The sequence below is a fragment of the Girardinichthys multiradiatus genome, chromosome 22 (assembly GCF_021462225.1).
Source record: "Girardinichthys multiradiatus isolate DD_20200921_A chromosome 22, DD_fGirMul_XY1, whole genome shotgun sequence".
In the NCBI taxonomy this organism is placed as follows: domain Eukaryota; kingdom Metazoa; phylum Chordata; class Actinopteri; order Cyprinodontiformes; family Goodeidae; genus Girardinichthys; species Girardinichthys multiradiatus.
In genome coordinates, this window is record NC_061814.1 from 29,401,071 (window position 1) to 29,425,664 (window position 24,594).

At 39.8% G+C, this 24,594-nt stretch overlaps 1 protein-coding gene across 3 annotated transcripts in view; it reads left to right on the top strand.

The window, feature by feature from the left end:
- The window catches only part of LOC124858692 (collagen alpha-1(XIX) chain-like), a 176,496-nt gene that overhangs the window by 21,966 nt on the left and 129,936 nt on the right, over nucleotides 1-24,594 (top strand). For all 3 annotated transcript variants that reach the window (XM_047350828.1, XM_047350829.1, XM_047350830.1), the window contains one exon: nucleotides 12,610-12,654. In XM_047350828.1, coding sequence (XP_047206784.1) covers nucleotides 12,610-12,654 — 45 coding nt within the window. The remainder of the gene's footprint in view (nucleotides 1-12,609; nucleotides 12,655-24,594) is intronic.

Consider the following 24,594-nt stretch of genomic DNA (forward strand, 5'->3'; position numbering starts at 1 on the left):
TATGAAGAAAAAAATTCATCAGACTGGTAATAGTGATTTTTCTTACTCTTTCCTGTTTTTGGTCCAGTTTTTATTTTAAAGGTATGCTTAGCTATATGTAATATGTTTACCAGAAAGTAATTTCATAAAGTGAGCTGAATTTTACAAAAGTTTAACGTTATATAAAGTTTAATTTACGAAGATTACAACATCCATTTTTATGCTTTTATCATTTAACCTTTCTTACTCACTATACAGTATGTTGTTAACATTGCAATAAACCTATTTGCACAATATCATTATATCCCAGTGCAATCTGATCAGTCTGAAGACACAGTTGTTTCTAAAGCAAAACATGAACAGTTTTCTGTTTAAATGTGATCTCTGTCTTTTTTTTACTTCATCTTTCTCATTGGTTCCCATACTTAGAGGCCTATTCTCTGTAATTTACCCTTTGTTTTCAATAAATCTGCTTGTTATTTTCCTTCATTATTTTATCCATGCAGATTGATGCAATTACATTTTAAAAGAGCACAAGAGAGGCACATCTAAAATGTAAAAATGGCAGTGATTTAAGGTTAAAGCTGACTTAATGACTGTTTGGAAGGGACATATTTAAATGACAATTCAAATCAACACTTTAAAAGGCACAGTAGCTAGAGTGCCTCTCAAGTTATTAACACAGAGAGGTGCTTTGAGATAATTTCATACACCTGATTTGAAGTTTTAATGAGTCTAAACAAACTGAGTGTGATGGGTTTAATTAATTGATGGAAAGTAGTTTTGATGGTACGTTCGAAGTAACATATTGAAAGGAACGTTTGATTTAATTTAATAGGCAGGGATTTTATGTGATATGAAAACATTATACTGTACACTGCATTATAAGTGCTTAGCACATCTGCAACATGATCATCATTCTGAGGGAGCCATTTATAGTTGCAAACAACAATATTATGATCACTGATCATGCAGTAAAAATGTTTATTACATCTTGTTGGATTTGCATCTCTGAAGCTACTGGTGTTAGAAAAACATTGTTACAACAGGTTGTTTCTTTTAAACCATATGTTAAATATCATGCTTTGACCAAGCATCACTGAGTAGCTTCTATTCTTTTACTCATTCTGACCTTTTCTGTCAATATTCCAAAACTAAATTATGACAGCAGCTCACTACTTTAGATCCCTGAATCTCCAGTAGGGATTATTCAATGGATCTTCACTATTTAAAAAATAATAAAGGGGGTTAACAAAGTCAGAGCAAAATACGGTTAATAAGGTGAGCTCAAAAGCCTTTCAATTAGCAACAGGAGCACCTCATTCGATTGGAGAGTTTAAAATATTATAAGTATACTCTGTAACAATTTAACTTGACTTTGTAGAGATTAATCAAAGGCATTTGGACAATTTGAGGCATTTAAAAAAGCCCATAATGAGAGCTGCAGGCCAATCATCATGACCTATACGGAGAGAGTTTCTTAGGAAAGTGTGCAAGGATTACTTTGGCTGCGCTACTCCAATGGAAAGTACTATCCCGCATTACAGTGAGTTTGATGGAGGATTCGTATGCAGTGCAAAGGGATTAAAGTGCTATGATTAATCCTGAATCCCCCAGGAAATTAAACAGATAAGTAGTGGGTTATAAGAATGCAGCTTACTTGAAAGAAAATCCATTTTCTGTGGCCTTGCACATAAACCCTGTTATTGCCAGATTTACAGCTCCTGCATGTACATGCAAATATAAAAGTTTTTCCACTTTGACAATACACTTAATTTTTTTTGCACTATTCATAGCTCTTATGCTTTTTAGACTTCTGTTTTCATTTATACCCTTGAATTCAATGTACACACATTGCACCTGATAAGTGAATTACTGTAGGAGTCAAAGCATTTTATTATGCTGCTGACGATGAATTTTGATAAGCTGTCAAAACCTGTCATTATTCCTATTATGTTCATCAGTTTTTCTGAGAACAGGTTTTGTGTCAGAGGCTAAAAAGGAAATTTAAATCACTGACGGAACAATGTGGAAAAGGTTCCACTCACATGGGGTTTATCTGTTATCAGTGACTAACATTAGCAGATGGGAAATTCTATTATTTCTTTTAAAAAGCAAACTATGTGATTCTTCTTATTGTCACAAACCTTATGACACACTGTTGTAAACGTTACACTGACTGTGTTGTTTGAAATAAAAGGAACAATAATAGGGACACAAACTATAATGCAAAGATAATATCTTAGCAGCTAAGGTAGGCTTCATTTTAACCTAGAATGGCCGTCTTTACATTTCTGTCCTAGTTGGCAAAAAATGTGCAATGTCTACCTTTCTACAATTTACAGTGCCTTGCAAAAGTAGTCATATGCCTGGAAGGATGTGGAAGGAAATGATCCAGTTTTTAAACACTTTTTTAGAAAGCAAAATCTGAAGACCAAGGATCATATAAGACAGGTTAGAGATAAATAATTTTTAAGCTGATAGATACATTTTAAGCAGGGTTAGGTTTTGAAACAGTATCCCAAAATATGTCATTGAGCACCACTGAGTCTATCATTTGAAAACTAAAAGAGTCAAGAACCTTGGGTAGAAGAAGTTAATGTTGAAAGAAGATACTTTGCAATCTTGCCACAAGTTATGAAGGGATCACAGCATAGATATGGAAGAAGGTGCTGACCAAATATTAATTGTTTTGGTCTAGGTTCAAACTGCTATGTGTGGTGAAAAATCTTATACAGCATATCACACAGAACACACTATCCCAGTGGTGAAACATGGCGGTAGCAGGATCATGTTGTGGGGATGCTTTTTTTAGTAGGAACGGGGAAGCTGGTCAGAGTTGATGTAAGGGAAAATTGAACTAAATACAGGGCAACCTTGGAAGAAAAACAGTTTGTGGCCACAAGAAAAAAGACTTGACAGAGATTTGCCTTGATACCAATGCATGCCTGCTATTCAAATTTTACTTGTAAAAAACGGGTGTCATTTTGGTTGCATTTCTTAATAATGTGCTACATTGTGTTTAAGTATCATAAAATCCACAAAAATTAGAAAAATACGTAAGCAGAGGTCTTTCAAGAGGTAAGTATACATTTGAAAGGTACTGTATCTTCTCAATTAAAAGTGACATGATCACTTTTTTGTCTCTTGCACTTCCCTACATATGAATGTACAGTATATCCCTGGTTTTATCCCTGGTATATCCTTTGTTTTCAGGTTAATACAGTTATCATCACAATTATTGGAACAATACAGTGACTCTTACAGGGGCTGGGATTAGCGTTTTCCAGTTGTTAAGAAACAGTATCCCAATCTGCAGCTGCTGAGCCATGGTGCCAGCAAGAACTTGTGGGACTACTGACGAAATGACAAGCCTTCATAATGCTATTCACTAATGTGTGAATGAGTGATCTTTGACTTACCGTTGTCCGTACTGTTTTCATCACGGTGGGACATACAGGGAGGTCAGGCTTCCAGGAAGCATAACTTTGTGGTGTTACTTTTTTTTGTCTTTGACTAGATGGATCTAGATACTGTTGCTCTTAAATAAAGCAGTGTTTTAACATTACTGAAATAAATCAAAGTAATGCAGGAGACACAGATGTTATAAAATAATTAACCCAAAGCAGGGGTGTGTGGTTGGCGGAGGGTGGACTGCATAGTGCTGCAGAGATGCATGTTTCAGATCCTAGCACTGGCATTTCTGGCTTGGCAGTGTGCGCTGTTGGACATAGTTGGCATTCATCCTGGGTGGGAGCCAGGAAGGAATCATGTCCTTGTCACTGCAGTAGCAACATCTACTAGATGTTTGAACTGTTTGTGCAGACTGGGTTAGGATCTGTGTGAACAGCTCTAAGCATATCCAGTTGATGAAGCCCTCTGCTGCAACAAACGACTTACTTATAAAGCACACCCCATGATTGGCACTGCTGCTAAAGATGTGTAAAAATAAATTCATCCTTGCCTCTATGTACATTTATTGAGTGGCAAAGATTTCTCACGTAAATAATTGTTTTTTTATTTAAGCCACCAGTTACCGTCCACCCTCACCTGTACAACCTACTATCCTGTTTTACCAGTAGAACAGCACTTAGTCTTCTAGAACCTTTCAGAAGGGTGGAGCATACGGACAAGGGTCATTCCAATCTAGATATTTCAGTCCTCCTCACTACTTATCTATAAGATTTAGGTATTCGTATTAACATGGTTATAGAAGAAGGTTGATTGTTTCTATTGTCATATTGTTGACGGCCGACTTGACCCACATGCAGAAAAATACGAAGAAACAGAGAAACGTTTAGTAAAACTTTTATTTTGGAACTCAGGTGCAGGGAACTGAAGTAGCAGGGAGACTGTAAGAGAAAACGGACGCAGGTGAGAAACCACAACTCAAATTCTCAAATACGTTCTATGGTGAAAGCTTACATTAAGTAGAGTTAAGTCCGCCAGGGAGAGAAGTTGTAATCCTGGTGAGCGGTGGCTACGCAGCACGGCATAGCAGGTGAGTTCAAAGAGGTTTGGAGGAGGGTGGACAGCGTTCGCATGAAGCTGTGAGGACAATATCTGATCAGGCTGCCAGCGGAACAAAAACAAGGATCCAGAGTCCATAAAACTTTGAAAGTTTGAAAGTTCCTTCTGATGTCTCATAAGAACGAGGCTTAGTCAACCTGAGACAAAAACAAAACATTAGTCAAGGAGCAAGGAACAGAATCTTCTCAGATAAGCAATAATCTTAAACCAAGAATTGGCCAGGTAAAATACCACTAAGAGCCGGAGGGGAGAGGATGCTGGACTGGACAGGCTTAATCTGAGATACATGAAAAACAGGATGGACTCGGAAACTAGGGGGTAAACGTAAACGTACAGAAGAAGGATTAACCACAGAATCAATAACATAAGGACCGATGAACCTGGGAGATAATTTCCGGGCCAGAGACTTAAGCGGAACAGTCCGTGTAGACAACCACACCTGCTGACCCGGGGTATAGGCAGGAGCGGGGGTCCGTCGTCTGTCAGCGTAGTGCTTGTTGGCTGCAGCAGACTGCTGTAATGCCTTGGAAGTGGCCGCCCAGATCCATCTGCATCGCCGGACGTGCTGTCGTACAGACGTAACAGCAATCTCCTTTTCATCCGCAGGAAACAGGGGTGGTTGATACACTAGCGAAACCTCAAATGGGGAAAACCCAGTGGCAGTGGACACATGTGAATTGTGTGAGTATTCAGTCCATGGCAAATGGTCGCTCCAGTCAGTGGGACTGGAGGATGCTGCGCAGCGTAGAGCTGCCTCCATCTCCTGATTAAGTCTCTCTACATGGCCATTGGTTTGCGGATGGTGACCGGAAGTTAGATAAACTTTTGCCCCCAATGCTGCACAGAATTCCCTCCATACCTGGGCGGTGAACTGAGGTCCCCGGTCAGATAGCACGTTCTGGGGAATTCCATGCAAACGAAACACGTGTTTGACCAAAAGCTTGGCAGTCTGGAAGGCGGATGGTAGTTTCCTGAGGGGTACAAGATGGCAGGCTTTAGAAAATCTGTCCACTATTGTCATAATAGTCGTCATACCATGAGAATCTGTAAGGCCAGTAACAAAATCCACGGTGATGTGGGACCAAGGTCGAGGTGGAACATCCAGTGGTTGTAGAAGGCCAGCAGGCGGTCGATTAGATTAACATCCCGATGTAGAGTGGGCCACCAGAAGCGTCTGGTTATTGCGGCAATGGTCCGACTAGCTCCTGGGTGGACCGCAAACCTTGAAGCATGAAACCAGGTAATGAGGCGAGACCGGACGGCGTCGGGCACATACATCCGATTAGGTGGTCCAGATCCTGGCCTCGGGTCAGCAAGGAGGGCCTGCCGCACACAGTCCTCAATCTCCCAGGTCATGGTTCCAAACGTGCAACTAGGAGGTAGGATAGGTGCAGCTAATTCCTCCGTCTCATTTGTGGAGAATTGACGTGACAGGGCATCTGCCTTTATATTCCTGGTACCAGGTCTGTAAGAGATCAACAAATTAAAACGAGAAAAGAACAAAGACCAACGTGATTGTCTAGGATTTAACCGTTTTGCTGACTGGATGTATGATAAATTTCTGTGGTCTGTCCAGACCAGCACAGGGTGTTCAGCGCCCTCCAACCAGTGCCTCCACTCCTCCAGGGCGAGCTTTATAGCCAGGAGCTCTCTGTGACCTACATCATAGTTTCTTTCTGCTGTGGATAGTCGTCGAGAGAAAAAGGCACACGGATGGTGTCTTGCGTCGAGATCCTGGCGTTGGGAGAGCACCGCCCCCACCCCGGTGTCCGAAGTGTCCACCTCCAAGACAAACTGCTTAGCTGAATCCGGATGAACGAGTACTGTTGCATGGGTGAACTTAGTTTTCAAGGCGTTGAATGCGTTGTCTGCCTCCGTAGTCCAGGTGAACGGCACCTTGGAGGATGTCAGGGCTGTAAGGGGACTGGCCGTCTGGCTGTAGTTCAGAATAAACTTCCTGTAAAAGTTGGCAAAACCAAGAAAACGTTGTAGCTCCTTTCGAGTTGTTGGAATAGGCCAGTCCTCCACCGCCTTGATCTTGTTGGGGTCGGCGCGAACCTGCCCACCCTCAAGGACGAAACCCAGGAAGCTGATGGAAGACTGGTGGAATTCGCACTTCTCGGCCTTCATGTACAGCTGATTCTCTAAGAGGCGCTGTAGGACTAGCCGGACATGCTGACGATGCTCTGCAGAAGTCTTAGAGTAGACCAAAATGTAATCGAGGTAAACAAAAACGAACAGATTCAGGAAGTCCCTTAACACATCGTTCACAAGGGCTTGGAAAACAGCAGGTGCGTTACATAATCCAAATGGCATCACAAGGTACTCAAAGTGTCCAACTGGGGTCTTGAAAGCCGTCTTCCACTCATCTCCCTGGCGGATTCGAACCAAGTGGTAAGCGTTTCTAAGATCAAGCTTGGTAAATATAGTGGCACCATAAACTGGCTCAAAAGCTGATGAAAGCAGGGGTAGAGGGTACTTATTCTTGAACGTGATGGCGTTTAATCCCCTGTAATCTATACATGGACGGAGGGATCCATCCTTCTTGCCAACAAAAAAAACCCCAGCTCCAAGTGGAGAAGAAGATGGACGGATTATCCCTGAGGCTAATGACTCCTTAATATAGTTCTCCATTACCAACCTCTCCGATCCCGAGATCTTATAAAGATGGCTGGAAGGTAATGGAGCCCCCGACAAAAGGTCGATCGTGCAGTCATAAGGACGGTGCGCCGGGAGAGATTTAGCCCAAGACTTACTGAAAACTGCACTTAAGTCATGATACTCAGTTGGTATCTGAGCAAGATCGGTGGGTCCAACCTCTCTCTCCCTCTCAGGAGTACTATGTGGAACAGCTAATTGGAGACAGGATGACAAACACTGTGTAGACCAAGACTCTACCCTTAACTCCGCCCAGTTAAGATGCGGGTTGTGATGCTGCAACCAAGGAAAACCTAGAACGATGGGAAAAACAAACGGGGTGATGAGCTCCCTATGGTTACCAGATAAAACCAATTCTAAGGGAAGTGTTCTATGGGTTATGCTGTGGAGCGTCCGGCCATCTAAGGCTAAAACTTGACGTGGCATAGTTAATGGTTCAGTCTTAATCTGATGATGTTTTACCAGGTCTTGATCAATTAGGCTCAGTTCACAACCTGAATCTAGTAGGGCGGAAAAAGTGAAGCTCTGTTGATTTAATACTAATGTGGCGGATAAAGTGAAACGTGAGGGCATGCCAAGAGGCTTCTGGTCCACGGGTCGCCCTGCTAGAACCGGTGGACCCGACCTTTTGGCCGAACCGGGCAAGCCAAAACAAAATGCTCGAGCGACCCGCAATAAAAACACTGCCTGGCCTCACGTCGATGAATTCTCTCATCCTTAGACAACCGAGCCCAACCGAGCTGCATGGGCTCGGACTCAGCCTAACCTGGGGCCTGTACCGGCCGGCTCGGCGGCTGGTGAGTGGTAGAAGACTGCACTCTAGGAAAGAACCGCTAAGCGCGGTTTCGCCTCCTCTCCCACATACGGGTATCCAACCGGAGGGCTAAATCAATATACTCATCTAGGTTCTCTGGCTCCTCCTGTAATACTAGTTCATCCTTTAAATTTTCGTCTAGAGCTTGAAAAAACATTGACTTCAGTGCGCTGGAATTCCAACCGGACGCAACCGCTAAGGTTCGAAAATCTATAGAAAAATAATTTTGTGAGCGGTCGATTGTGTTGTTTAAGCATACACAATCTACGAGCCACATCAGTCTGACCCATCTCAAGGTCAAAAATGGATCTAAAATCCTTCAAAAATCCTTCGTAAGTGCAGCCAAAATGGTTATAGTTAGTAAATCTTGCTTCTGCCCATCGGAGTGCCCTACCAGATAACAACCCTAAAATATAAGACACCTTTGCATCATCATGGAGAAAAGACTGTGGAGAACGGTTAAATACTAAGGAACATTGTAACAAAAATCCACGACAACCTCCCACCTCACCGGAAAATTTCTCAGGGCAGGGGGAAGTGACGTCTCGGCCATGCGGACGTCGCTGCGTAACCGAAGGCTCTGCAGCGGCCTCCAGTGGTGCGGTAGTTCTAATACTTAAAGTATGCTGCAATTGTGCCGTCATCTCCCCAAGCTGTTGACTGACCTGTCGCTGTTGTTCTAGGAGCGAACAGAGGGTTGAATCATGCGCCTGAATCGCCAGACCATGTTCCGAAACAGTTCTCCATAGTTTTTCTACGGGGTCTGGCTGGCCTGAGTGTTCTGTCATATTGTTGACAGCCGACTTGACCCACATGCAGAAAAATACGAAGAAACAGAGAAACGTTTAGTAAAACTTTTATTTTGGAACTCAGGTGCAGGGAACTGAAGTAGCAGGGAGACTGTAAGAGAAAACGGATGCAGGTGAGAAACCACAACCTAAATTCTCAAATACATTCTATGGCTTACATTAAGCTTACATTAAGCTTACATTAAGTAGAGTTAAGTCCGCCAGGGAGAGAGGTTGTGATCCTGGTGAGCGGTGGCTACGCAGCACGGCGTAGCAGGTGAGTTCAAAGAGGTTTGGAGGAGGGTGGACAGCGTTCGCATGAAGCTGTGAGGACAATATCTGATCAGGCTGCCAGCGGAACAAAAGCAAGGATCCAGAGTCCATAAAACAGTTTGAAAGTTCCTTCTGATGTCTCACAAGAATGAGGCTTAGTCAACCTGAGACAAAAACAAAACATTAGTCAAGGAGCAAGGAACAGAATCTTCTCAGATAAGCAATAATCTTAAACCAAGAATTGGCCAGGTAAAATACCACTAAGAGGCAAAACACTCAGGCGTCGAAGTACTGGCTCGCCTCCTTCTTATAGTCCTCAACTGATGACAATATGCGAAACACCTGACGACCAGCTCCGCAGCTCCTAACGCCCCTACTGGTGGAAGAGGGTTAGTAGCAGGCAAAAATTACCAGGATCTGACATCTATATTGATTTAGTCATACTTTTTGTATCGTCATCCTGCAGAAAGATCCAAAGGCAATTGGTTTTCACTTTCCTGACAAAGGCCACAAAATGTTTACCTAAAATCTTCAGGTTCCCACGGCATTTGGAAGTGAAACACGCCCACAACATGACAGATCCTCTACCTCACTTAAGAATAGGCATGCAGTGGTTTTCCATATGTGCTTTTTTGTGTTATGGCATGGCAGACCCACCTGGCGTGGGTCATGGCATGCCATCATCTTTGGCTCATCTCACCAAACCACACAGTTACAGTTAAAGTCCCAGTAAAGTTTAGCCAACCTAAGACATTTGTGTTATGACTATTTTTTCTCTCAAACAACTGGTATGCATGTATCTACTGGTTGGTATGGATCTGGTGAACTCAAGATTCAATTCAATTCAGTTCAGTTGAATTCAATTTAATTCAGGAATATTTCATTAACCCCAAAGGTAAATGAAGTTGTAGCTCATATTATGCAGTTTGTTTCAAAGAGCTATTGTAGATGCTGATGGTTGTGGGCAGGAAGGATCTCCTGTAGCACTCCGTCTTACAGCAGATCTGAAGAAGCCTCTGACTGAAGACACTGTTGTTGTACAACAGTCTCATGAAGAGGATGCTCAGGGTTCTCTATAATGTTCTTCATTTTATGAAGAATCCTTCTTTGCACAATGATCCCCAGAGGTTCTAGATGAGTCCCCAGAATAAAGCCTACCTTCTTTATTAGCTTGTTGAGCTTTTTTAAGGCACTGGCTCTGATGCTGCTTCCCCAGCAGATGATAGCAGAAGAGATCATGCTCTCCACAACAGACCTATAGAAGATATGCAGCATCTTGCTGCAAACATTGAATGACCTAAGCTTCTGCAAGAAGGATGGTGTGCTCTGTCCCCTCTTGTTGAAGGCTTCTGAGTTACCTCTCCACTCCAGTCTGTTGTCCAGGTGAAAACCGAGGTATTTATACTTCTCCACCACCTCCACCTCTTCTCCCATGATGAAAATATTGTTGGACCTATTCCTGTTTTCCTTGAAATCAGTCATCTCTTTTGTTTTATTCACCTTTAAGATGAGATGATTGTTTTTACACCATGCCACAAAGCTGTCAACCAGCTCCCTATTCTCAGTTTCTTATCTATCTCATATTCCATTGTAAAGTCAATTGTGTACATATGTACATTTAAAATGATATTCTTGATTATTGAGAGCAAAGTGTACCGGAATCAAATTCCTTGTTTTTCTGTACAAACTTGGCAATAAAGCTGATTCTGATTCTGATCTATGATACATCCGACGACTGCAAAATCATCCGAGTATTTCTGCAGATGACAGGAGTCTGTCTTGTACTGGAAGTTTGAAGTGTGCAGAGTGAAAAGGAATGGTGACAGTAACCTGTGGTGCTCCTGTTCTGCTGGCTACCTTGTTAGACACACAACCCTTCAGTCTCACAAACTGTGGTCTGTTTGTCAGGTAATCTTTGATCCAAGCCATTGTTGAGGCCTCCACTTGAGTCTTCTGGAGTTTCTGACAAAGCAAATCAGGTTGAATTGTGTTAAATGCACTGGAGAAATCAAAGAACATGATCCTCACAGGGCTGCTGGCTTTGTCCAGATGACAGTGGGTTGCATAAAACAAATCCAATGTTTTGTTTTCTCTGGTAGAGCAGCTGACAAACTGTTAAAATGTTGAAAGTTTAACAGAGAGTAAAGTTTGATTAGAATCACCATATATTGTCAAACGCTTTGAGGTGTTGTGTCTGTAGCTTAGCAACAGCTGAGCTGATGACATCACATGCAGTGTCAGTAACAGCTGGTGGTGGAACATAAACCGTTGCCAAAATAACACTGTTGAACTCTGGGTAAATAATATGGACGAAGACTTACTGCTAACTGTTCAGTGTCTTGGCTGCAGAGACGGAACTTTGCATTAACATGTGGATTACAGCACCTCCTTTTCAAGTCATCGGGTAGTTGTGGTCGTAGTTGAGGAAACATTTGAGCTTTTGAGATGTTAAATAGCGACTCTCATCATAACAAATGTCCAAAATTACAAATGTATCAGCAAAAATCCTACTAGCTGTACAGCATCCAACACCAGAGGGAACAATCTAATAAAAGCTATCCTTATCCACAAATGGAGGAACTCGATTCTTTAAAATAAGACATTATAATGAAAACAACAGAGCTACTCCAACATGCAGCCACACAGAGCGGTGCATTTCTGGAATGTAGAAAGTCATCTAAAAATATGTCTTTGCTGCAGATGTTTTTACATATCTTGGCATCCTCCTTACTGTGGTGGTGGGGAGGCAAGGTAAAATCCAGTGGCTAGTGCCCAAGAGAAATGACCCCATGTGTAAAATTATATTTACAGCAAAATAAAACAGAAGATCACTGAATTACTAATTTAATGTCCCTGGAAGATCTGATCAACTTGAAATAGTAAAATATATATTAAACTATATTACATTTTTTTATATTATATATTCTAATATTGCTAGGGTTACCAGTTATGGTATTGTAAGAAAAAGCTTTTATTTTCTCTTTATCAGAATTTGATAGATTTTTCCACTGAATAAATGTCCTCAAATTAGAGTCTCAATTTGTCTTAATTGTTTCTGTTGCAATAAAATATTAATGTATAAATTCCTCTATATCTTTATACAACAGAGTTATTCAGCAAGTGTAAATTTTTTGTTAGTGCTATTGTTTGGCTGAGACAAATATTTTCACATTCTTTTGTTAATTTATATAGTGAGGGCAATTCCCCCACCCCACCCAACCCCCACCCCCCCCCCACCCCCCCCTACTATTGATACAATAAATGCAATGATATAATTGCTTTCTTGCTTGAGTTTTGGGCCGGCCGAAGTCCTTACATTGTACATATTAGTTACACACTAATAAAGAGCCAACAAGTTCCAAGACGTCTCACAGATTTCTGGCAGAGTGTGTGAAAAGCAGTCAACTAGTAAAGCTCAAACAGCTTATTCACAAGCTACATATAATCTTACATATGTTACAATCTTTCCTAAAGTTCCAGTTCTGCCGTTATCTGTCAGCTTAACCATACTGCATGGAAGTTGATATGTAGAAAATGTGTCTTATACTTTCAATCTTGTCATTGCAGGGGGAACTTGGATCAGAAGGGCGAAAGGCAATCGATGGACAGAAGGTGAGAACTGCTATCTCCAGCAGACATATAGTCAACACACAGGGCCTCAACAAGCTTTACTTTCATTTGTCAGGCAATCAATTCTCTTAGACTTTTCATTTTTTGTGTGCCATGTCCTGGAGGTATGAACAAAACTGAATTTTCTGTGTGGCTGTTCCACCATATCTCAAGTAGATGTAAGAGTGTTCTGGACTGCACTGTTCTTCTTTCAGTGTAATTAATTGATATGTCCTGTATGCAGCCATAGACTGGCATACCAATGGACTAAACTGATTTTTCAAATTACCATGAGATCATTCTGTGCCATTTTAAGGTCATTCTTTATGGGATGCACTCAAATCTCGCTGCTCTGATTAAACTAGTGTACAGTGGCACTGTATGATTGTGGACTTCTCTTAATTTTTTATATTTCTTCAGTAACATTTCATAGTTATTACCAGAATTTTACAGTATCTGAAAGTACAAAGGTTTGATTCATCTAAATGAATTAGGGAAAAGCGTTGTGGGTTATATGTGTGTTGAAGAAACAATTACAGATTTTTCTGGCAAAAGCATGTGAATTTCAACAGCATGGACTAACTGCAGGTGCAGCCTAAGTTGAAATGAAAATCATTGGACCTGCTGATTTTTTTTATTACAAAAATCCCTTTTTAAATCAATATCTCACAAATGTCAGTGTGCCCCTGGCATGGCAAATTGCTTACCTTTCAACGTATCAGTGTATACGTGTGTGCATGTGTGAGTGCAGCCTGTAAATGTGGCTCTTGTGTAAAAACACTGGGAGTGGTCTCTGAGACTTGAAAAGCTAATATACAGTAATTCAACCTGTTTACCATTTACCAACGTGGATCAATCACTTGTTAAACATGGTGAAAGAAAAATCATCACGTGGGACAGTTTTGCTGCGTTTAGAACAGGTTGCTGTTCAATCAGAGACATGGCATTCTAAACCAGTTCAACATTTTCCAAGCACATGTTTTGTTCTCTTTAAGAATCGAAGAGTAAACATAATGCAAGTAAGTAAGTAAAATTTTATTTGTATAGAACTTTTCACAGATAAAACCGCACAGTGCTTTACAAAACAGACATCACATTTATAAACTTCACATTAATTAAAAGCCTGTTTGTACAAATATGTTTTTACCTGCATTTTGAATTGATCAGCGGAGTTGACACAGCCTAAACTCAGTGGAAGGGAATTCCACAATCGGGATGCAACGGCCTGGAATGCCCAATCTCCACGAGTCTTAAACCTTGTTCAAGGGACTAACAGTAGACCCTGATCAGCGAACGTCAGAGCTCTGGCAGAAGACTGGGGCTTAAGCATCTAAGATATATTGAGGGGCCTGACCATGCAGAGGCCTAAAAGTTAAAACAATAAGTTTAAAATGAAACCTAAAATTAACTGGTAGCCAGTAAGGTGAAGACAGGAGTAATGTGAGCTCTAATGCTTCTCCTTGTTAGGAGTCTTGCCACAGCATTCTGCACTGCCTAAATGCGCTGCACAGCAGATTTTTTTAAAACAGGTAAGAAGTCCATTACGATAATCTATCCAAGTTGAAATTAAAGCACGTAAAATAATTTCTAATTCACATCTGGACACAATAGATTTGAGCTTAGCAATATTTATAAAATGATAGAAACATATTCAAGCTAATTTCTTACAAATGGTGATCAAGAAACATAAAACTGTCAAAAATCACACCCAGATTTCTGAGATTTGACTGAACAGAGGATCCCAGGAAACTGCATCTTCTGATTTCAGGAATTTTTTTATCAGGTGCCAAAATCAATGTTTCAGTTTTGTCAGTATTCAGCTGTAAGCAATTTACATTTAACCATTTTTAAACTCTACCAAGCAATCACTTAGACTTCATAGTTTAAAAAACTCAGAAGGTTTAACAGAACAGTATACAGGTCCTTCTCAAAATATTAGCATATTGTGATAAAGTTCATTATTTTCCATAATGTCATGATGAAAATTTAACATTCATATATTTTAGATTCATTGCACACTAACTGAAATATTTCAGGTCTTTTATTGTCTTAATACGGATGATTTTGGCATACAGCTCATGAAAACCCAAAATTCCTATCTCACAAAATTAGCATATCATTAAAAGGGTCTCTAAACGAGTTATGAACCTAATCATCTGAATCAACGAGTTTACTCTAAACACCTGCAAACGATTCCTGAGGCCTTTAAAACTTCCAGCCTGGTTCATCACTCAAAACCCCAATCATGGGTAAGACTGCAGACCTGACTGCTGTCCAGAAGGCCACTATTGACACCCTCAAGCAAGAGGGTAAGACACACAAAGAAATTTCTGAACCAATAGGCTGTTTCCAGAGTGCTGTATCAAGGCACCTCAGTGGGAAGTCTGTGGGAAGGAAAAAGTGTGGCAGAAAACGCTGCACAACGAGAAGAGGTGACCGGACCCTGAGGAAGATTGTGGAGAAGGGCCGATTCCAGACCTTGGAGGACCTGCGGAAGCAGTGGACTGAGTCTGGAGTAGAAACATCCAGAGCCACCGTGCACAGGCGTGTGCAGGAAATGGGCTACAGGTGCCGCATTTCCCAGGTCAAGCCACTTTTGAACCAGAAACAGCGGCAGAAGCGCCTGAGCTGGGCTACAGAGAAGCAGCACTGGACTGTTGCTCAGTGGTCCAAAGTACTTTTTTCAGATGAAAGCAAATTCTGCATGTCATTCGGAAATCAAGGTGCCAGAGTCTGGAGGAAGACTGGGGAGAAGGAAATGCCAAAATGCCAGAAGTCCAGTGTCAAGTACCCACAGTCAGTGATGGTCTGGGGTGCCGTGTCAGCTAAAATGAACAAGTGCTTGTTTAAAAGGATAGCGAGACAGTAGGAATCTTTCCAATACAGGCCAAATAGAATGAAACACATTAATAAATAAACTAGTGGGGAGGACATCAAGAGGGGTTGTAGACAGTTTCATACGACCAAGCAAAGTAAGGATGTCCTGCAATAGGACAGATCAAAAACAGACCAGATAAAAAGGACAGGACCCACACTATATACTTGGTAAGGCAAGGGTGAAGGAGAATGCTCAATCTTAAGTCAGCAACCTTGTTTGAAAAGAATGTCAAAAACTGATTGCAAATAGCCTTAGTGTTGACTGGAACCTGAGGACGTCAGGAGCCACAATACTTTTAATGGTATCAAACAGGGCTTTGTTTTTTTTGTTTTTTTTTCAGAAGCTAGGTTTCCAAAATACTCAGCCTTTTTCAATTTGTCATTTAGTGAGAAAATTGACTCTTTTTGATGTAGTCTGTGCACTTCAAGTTTGGATGCCTTCCACAGGTGTTTGAATTTGCGACAAATCTCCTTTTTTATAGCTTCAGTTACCCAAGGACATACTTTTGAACATCTATGTTTTGCCTAAAAGGAGGTACTGCATCTAATATAGTTTTACAATGATTGTCAAAAGTTTTAAAAAGTGCAAAAACATAATTTACGTCAAAATTAAAATCAAACAGGGCAGAAAACTTTCAGGAGTATCTTGATTAATGATTCTCCTTTTCATTAACACCTGTGACATTAATGTTTCCAAATTAAATGACAGGTTAAAATAAATGCAGCTGTGGTCACTTGCATATACACCTGCAATACAAATATTATTAATATTTCGTCCAAGACAAAAAAAAAACAGATTTAGATGTGTGCCCCTTTACATGTGAGACCAGTGACATGCTGTTTAAAACCAAAAGAGTTTGTAATATTTATGGGATTGGCAGCTGCATTACAGGAAGTATCATCAACATGAAGATTAAAATCTTCCAGAAATAAAACTTTATCAAATATAACAATGGATGAGTGAAAGTCATTAAACTCCGTTAAGAAGACTCCAGCAGCACTAGGGGGGCGATAGATTAAAAGACAGTAGATGGATTTCAAAGAACCAACCTTCATCATCTGTAGTTCAATAGATGAAAAGGTGTCAGAATTGATTAGTCTGCATGAAAATCTGTCCCGAAACACAGTGGCAAGTCCCCCACCACGCCCTGATAGATGTGGCGTACCCACAACAATGCAGCCAAATGGGCAGATTTCCTTTAGATGAGAATAGTCCAAACTTTGCTGACAGTCTCAGTCGGGAACAAAAAGTCAAGGGACTCTTTCATAAATAGCTCATTCAAGATTAAAGATTTGTTGTTAATTGATCAGGCGTTTAGCAATGCAAAATGCATTGAGGAATATTGCGCAGTGTACTCCCCAGCAGACTGTAGCTGCACACAAACCAGACACCTGTGCGCTTGCAAACACCCATCTCGCTGGGTAGGTAATCCAGGCAAGAAAAAAAGCATTACCACTGGCAACAGTAGAACAAAGAGCAGGCGAGGGATGGACATTGTGTGGGTGACACCCCCGGACCATGACTGACACACTGCAGGAGGACATCCCCACCGGATGACAGAAGGTCAATGGACCGAAGACAGCTGGTGGGGTTGTTTTGTCAACGATATAACCTTGAGAAATGTTTACAATAAAAGTAAACTATCATGAAAGAAAATCCATGGTAATGGCTAACAAGACATTGTTAAGACATTCTTAAAATGTCTTAAATCTGTTCTGCAGTACTGTTGCTATATGTGAAATTGGTTCCTTCTTCTAAACAATGAAGGTCAAATATTTTGGTTGAGTGAGTAATGTTGTAGTGTTCCTAGGGTTCCAGGAACCACATTGTGAATAGCACAACAAGATCTTGTAATAAATCTTTTCTTGTCTGATTAATCAAGTTAAGATGGAAAATGGAAAATTGCATTGGAATTACATTGGAAAATACATTGGAAATGATAATAATTTTTACTATCATAATAATGATAGTAAAAATAATTAATATACATTTAGCTATGAAATACATTTCTCTGTTGTATTAGTTAATTGTTTAACGCTGGAAAAAAAAACTAGTGTTTCTATCTATTGAAAATCCACAGGAGTAGGCAGAGATTGTCAAAGAAGCCCCGAAAGAAATGTTTATCATGACCATATTCCTCTTTAGTTCGTAAAAAGCCACACTGGAAACCAGCTGTAGAACTGTAGTCTATTAAAAGGAAAAAAAAAAGAGAGAAAGAAAATAGAAAGAGAGCTCAATGCACATCCATCAAGCACAGCTCTAAACACCTGCCCAGTATGGTGTAGATTATTTTTGTGCTACATAAACCTTTCTGACCCACAGGAGCATGGGCTGCAGAATGTTGGCAAAAACCCAGCTCCTGTGAGTAGGGGAATGGAAGGGGTCAGAGCTCTTTTTCCTGCTTGGGGAGGCTGCTGCAGTCAGGGAATTGTGTTGTCATGGGGATGTGTACTTTCTCTGCAATATTGTTTTGGCTGGTGGTACAAGTCAGCATAGCTGCGCCTAAAACACTTGAAAGCCATCAGAAGCTTACAGATACAAATATGCTTGTATTAATGCTATTTTTGGGGTCAGTTGCTTCACAGTAATCTCCACTCATAGTATTTGTCAGAGTCTTCCTTGTTGACATGTGTTCGGTGCACCTTTTAAATGGGAGTAATGTCATCTTATATGCATGGTTGTTACACTGAGTGTGTGCTGTCACAACAATCTAGTACAACTTTGGTGCATCATGTTCCTCTGTATGAGGACCTTCAGCTTTCAACCTGTTACGAATGTTGAAAATTACATCACAATGTATTTGTGGCCATGTAAACAGGCTAGGAGACGGAAACTATACATCGAAGTTCCTAAATGTCTTCATTAATTCATTTATCTTCTATACCGCTTATTCCACAGTGGATCACGGGGGGGCTGGTGCCTATCTTCAGTGGTCTACGGGCGAGAGGCAAGGTACACCCTGGACAGGTTGGCAATCCAGCGCAGGGCAAAACAGAGACATACAGGACAAACAACCATGCACACACGCAATTTAGAGAGACCAATTTACCTAATGGTCATGTTTCTGGACTGTGTGAGGAAGCCGGAGTACCCGGTGAGAACCCGCGCATGCACAGGGAGAACATGCAAACTCCATGCAGAAAGACCCCCGGCCGGGAGAATTCAGGATCTTCTTGCTGCAAGGCAACAGTGCTACCAACTGCGCCACCGTGCAGCTATTTTAGGACAAAATTTCATACTTTTATTGACTCAAATTCCTAATTTCTGTAATGAAAGTCATAGTCCACAATCTGCTTTTATAACGTTTTTCCAACTTTAATTCTGCTTTATGAACCCTGTTGTTGGTCCCTCTTGGTTCGTGCCAACCTCACCAGTTAGCATTGAACTGATTTGTAGCTTCGCCGTTGAAGGGTCAGAGCCCTTAGTATTTCAGAAGGCTGTTTCCAAGTAAGTAGTGAGTTCATTTATATAGAATGTTTGTTAAATAAAAGTGACAATGTGCCTCATAAAGACAGTGCATAAAAAAGGACAAAAGTGAGTAAAAAGAGAGAAAAAAACAATACTGATAATTAGATACAAATCTATAAATAAATTTAAAAATGTATTAAGGAAAAATACCTTTTAATGCAAATTGTTTATGTTGAAATTATAAATATATGTGTGAAGTATTCAATAAATGTTTTATTTCTTTGATCATATAATAAAATCCAAATATTTTCAGAGAATATTTATGTCAATATTATATTTATATTTTTCAACTACATTATACTTCCTATTTTCTGGTGCCCCATTTAAAAATATGTATTAACACAGCAGCTCGTCAGCCACCCTTGAACATCTGATTTGTTACCCTGCAGATCAAGTCATGATATAAACAAATTGATCCAAAGCCAGTTCAAAAGAGTCAATCATTGGGATGCATGTAGCGTATTTAAAGATGCAATAGTTATGCCTATGGTAAAATAAAATAAAATAAAATAAAAAAATGTTCAATGATGGCACTTTCGGTCCTTAATAGCAAAAGAAGAAATATACATAGGAGGAATATTGTTCAGTTATACAAAGAAAGTTCTGATACACATAATTCTGTGCTTCTTGATTGCATGACTTCCAGTCTTATGAACTTCTACGAGCTTCTTGCTGCAATAAAGAAGCTGCAAATGAGCAGTAAACCAATTAAGGTGGAAAAAAGTTAATTGGCAGTGTCTAAATTCAAGCTTTGGTTTGTGCCCTGACAACCATCATTGGCTCTTTTGTTCAAGCATAGGTGCCTCCTGACATGTTGAAAAGCCAGTTGATGTCATGCAAAGATTTGCATATGAATGACATGATCAAATTTATTTACACAAAAATCTCAAGACCACCTAACTAGAAATTAACCCCATGCACATCAAAGACTGACTGATTTGTTGTCACAACATCGCACAAAATATAATGGAAGATTGTGAATGTGTGCAATACCTTCGATCATACAGGATATTTACTGATTGGTAGTGGTGACTTCAATGATCAGTGGCAAAGTGCAGAGCTCTTCAGGGCTCTCCTTGACTTGATTTGAGAAGCAAATAAAATTGAAAGAGCTGGAGGCAGGTTCACTGCATAGAGGCTGAAATTGTTTGTAGAATTTTAACAAGAAAATCTCACAGTATCATATTTGGTAATTTACCTGCATTCTTTACAAGCACAGTTTATTGAATGTGTGAAAGAAAAAAGGTTTGCTGATTTTTGTGTAAGGATTTTAGGGTCTATTCACACTTGCCACTTTTGGTCTGCTTTAAACGGACCAGAGTTCGTTTCCCCTCTTGGTCCGGACCTTTTGTGCAGGTGTGAATACACTCAAGCGAACCCTGGTCTGGACCAAACAACCGGACCGAGATCCACTTTTTGAGGTGGTCTCGGTCTGCTTCCAAACGGACTCTGGTGCGGTTCGCTTATGGTCTGAATAAGAACCGGCCCCCATCTGAACCAACTGCAGAAAACGTACGTTTCTTTGGACTTAACAAGCCACCGTAGCCGATAGCAAAGGTGTACGTTATAGTCAAATCATACTTGGCCCGCTGATTGTTGCAACACCCGGCATGTGGGACCGGGCACGCAGAGCACACCGTCTTCTTCAGCGTTCAGCACATATTCTCCAACGCTGTTCCAAACTTATAAATAGAACGTCGCAAAATCTGTGTTGAATGAGCTGCTCTTCACCCTCACAATAATATTGCAGCTGTAATAACGGCACAAATATGCAGAACAGAGGTGCTGCACGCAGCACGTCTACAGCTGTTTTCCTCAATTTCCGGGTCTGTGCTCTGTCCCGCTCCCATCATTTCTGTCCAATGATCGTCACCCGTGTGGCATTGTTTGCAAGTAATAGTTCACTTGCAAAAAGTACAATGTGAAAGCAAACCGCACCAAACAAAAAAAATAAAGTCCACTTTTGCTCCGGACCGAACAAGCGGACCAAAGGACTTTCCTGGTGTGAATACACGACTGCCCTGCTCCACAGCTCTCTGTGGGTGCAAACCAGAAAACCCCATTTAGTATTTAGTCAGTAGTTTTAAACATTGAAATTGACAATCCTATTTTCGCCAAATACCTTGTCATGAGCAACAGTTCTGGGAACACAAATAGGTTTGCCTGGGGCAGTAATTGTTTTTGAGCTACGAGCATCCCTAGCTGGTTGTCTTTGCTTTGGTCATGCACACATGACTCTCTATCTTTACTTTCCAGGGATTCATTTTCTTGAGCCTGAGGCAACTTTGCCTCTGGCAGGTGGGATTGCCTATCATTTTACATTTGTATAACAGAAAAAAAATATGTTTCTTTAATGTGTTTAGGGTTGGCCACCTTTGCAAAATCAGAGTGAAATATGTTTACCAAGAGTGAAATACTGGTTAGTTTCAAACTTTAATTAATTATTGTAACATCAAAGGCTGCAATATATCAGAAAATGTAATTGCAATTCTATTGTTTGAAAAACACAATAACAATATGATTTATCCACATTTTCCCAACACTTGTTTTCTTAGAGTCAGGGCCAAAAAGACCTTCTGATTTTAGTAGTCATAGCAAACTAAAAGAGTAAAAACACTATTAGTGAAAACAATCAGTTATTAGTCTTAAAATGCTTAAAAATATCGAAAGCCTTCGTTTGCAGGTATTTATCACATAATGCTGAAACAAAATTCCAACATTTTCCAGGCTAAATAGTTCAAATGTTGAAATGTTTCACAATTTTTGAATATTTAAATCACCTTTGATATATCTGTTGCTGATAATACAGTCATCGCCTCTATATAGAAAATTAATTTCAACTTGGGTATTTTAAAAATTGTAAAGTTGTCCAGTCAGATGTCCAGCATGTACCAATTACGGTGCTGGCAACATTTATTGGCATACTGACTAAAGATATGTAAAAGGCTTTAATAATTTTAGAGTCATGAATTGTGAGGTAGGAGCTGGACCAAAGTGCAGACAGGACCATATAAACAGCATGGTAAGTGGAGAACAGAGTGTAGAGCACTTACAGAGAACTGGGTAGAACAGTCAAGAAAAAAACAGTCATAGTATAGGATCCAGTGAAAAACAATGAGAACCAGAGAGCTTAAATACAGAGGCAGGGGTGGAGAAATGACAAGCAAACAAGTGGAGTAATCACATAAAAATCAAAAGCCAACCCCTGAGGATCGTTACATTTAGTTTTTATTGCAGTACTATAAACTCAAACTAAAAATTCTGAAAAATCAGACCCCTAATTTGAGTAAATGTTTTCACTCAAAATAATCATGTGTTAATAAATAACTGAGAAAGTAAGAAAGAAAGAAATAAAGAAATTTGATTATTTAATTCTGGGGGTACTGGTGCTGATCTCAGTGGTCAATAGGCAAGAGGCGGGGCAACACAGAAAGAAATAGAACAAATAACCATGCACCCACACACCCATGCCTGAAAGCATCTTGTAAAAAGTTCTTGTAAAAAAAACTTGTGTTCCACAGTATTTAAAATGTTGATGCAGCAATTAATTTGGACTGATTTCTGGTTTACCATCCTGTCAGATTTATTTATTTTCCCCTAGCACTGTTCTGTCTCGAAAAAAGAAAAATGTTGCTGCTGCCTGCTTCCCTTAAACTGTTTAAGTTTACAGAGGTTGCGTGTGCATTTAATGCAAGGAGCCCAGCAGCGCTAACTTAATTTATAGTTTGCATTTTAAACTTGCCATCATAATTTCATGTACAGAGACGAAATGTTTTTTGCCGACAAAAACGACTGGGCTGTCATATTTAATTACAGATTTTGCAGTAAAATCCATGAAAGTAAATCAGTTAGATTCAGGAGCACCTTCAGAGCAGTCAATAGTATTTTCATCAAAAGTCCAAGTGTTGTCTCCTAAGAAGAATTATACTGTTTCTGGTGTACACAGTTTATCATTAGAAAAACTTCATTTTTACCGAACCTTACTTATATGATAGATCATTACTATTTATTTTACTTTACCTGTAAGTTACTGTGACATTTATTTATATGAGAAAAGAATGTAGGAAATCTGATCCTAAAATTTTTCCAATAAAAACTGTAGAAAAAAAACAATTTGTTGTAAAAATACATTTTATTGAGATTTACCAGCTAAAAGTTTACATAATTTACAATTTGCACTGTACTAAACAAATGTTGATGTTGCCCTCTCCAGTTTTTCTGTAAATCTTGTCTCCCTCAAAATCCTTAAATTTATCTCTGTGATGTGAAAACACAAAATAACATGAATGCGGGTTTGCATTTTGGTTGTATTTTTTAAACTAGTTATGAAAAGTTTTACAACAGAATGAAAATGTTGTTACTTGCTTAAAAGAATATCAAACATTTCTAAAATATTGGTTGCAGTTGATTTGTTCATTTCTGCCCTCAGCTTTGTTTTGAGACTGAACTCAAACATAAGTTTGCTCATTAATCACAATCCATGCAGTATATTATTTATTTTCCTAGTGACCATTCTTTTCCAAGAAACCTGCAGAAAGTCTCCCTATGAAAGAATTACAACATAAATCAATATGTGATGGCCCTTTCATTACTAGTCTTTTCTGCAGCTGTGCTCTCTTTGTGATTTATTTGATTTCTTGACTCATCACTCGTATATGATTTAGAATAATATGAAGGCGGGACACTACAATAGAAGACAGGGTGTAGCCAGTCCCTGTGGTTTATCAGTGAACTTTTAACAGCACATGATTAATGGGTAAAAGCCAGTTTCCCTTTTGTCTCCATGAAGTTGAGCTTCATTGAATAAATAAGACTGCAGTATGGGTTCCTTTTCTCATCTGGTAATCACTTACAGTAATATACATTTTGAGACTTAGAACTCCCAGACATTTATTTGCAGTAACAATACAGTGTGGATTCTGTCCTGTGGCAAAAATGGTTCATGTGGTCGTAGACTTTGTGTAAATAAATATAAAGTTAGATATTATTGTATTTGTAGAGATTTAGTGGGTAACCCATTTTTTTAATTTTATATTTAGCATTGATATGCTACGTTAGACTAAATTGATGTACATAAATAAATCAGCTTTGTAATGTATCAAACATCAGATCAGATCTGTGGAATTAATTCTCATTTCTTTCTCAGATTAAGATTTATGTTGCATGAAATCAAATAAAAAAAAAAACACTCTATGGTCCACTTGCCAATGATTTAAAGTAAAAAGAGAGACACAAACAAACTATAATAAAAACACGAATGCTACTGCTAGTGACTAAAAAGGCAAGTTTATGGATAGGAAATTTAACATTCAGAATAGCAATTATACTGACTGAAACAATATAACTTTATCAAATGTTTACAAGTCTGAGTCCTGTTACTTTATGGTAATCTGAGGGGAGCTTAAAAAAAGAGCGGAGGGATCAAAGGTGGTTCAAAAACCTTTAATCCATCCTCCCTTTTCCGCTGCTAAGAAAATAACTGTGCGCACAGTGCGTGGTTCAGAACAGGGCTGCTATCCATTCACAGAACCAACTTGGACTTGGGCTATGCTGCCCGACAACTGTTGTCCTGGCTTGCAGAGCACGCTGACTGGCAG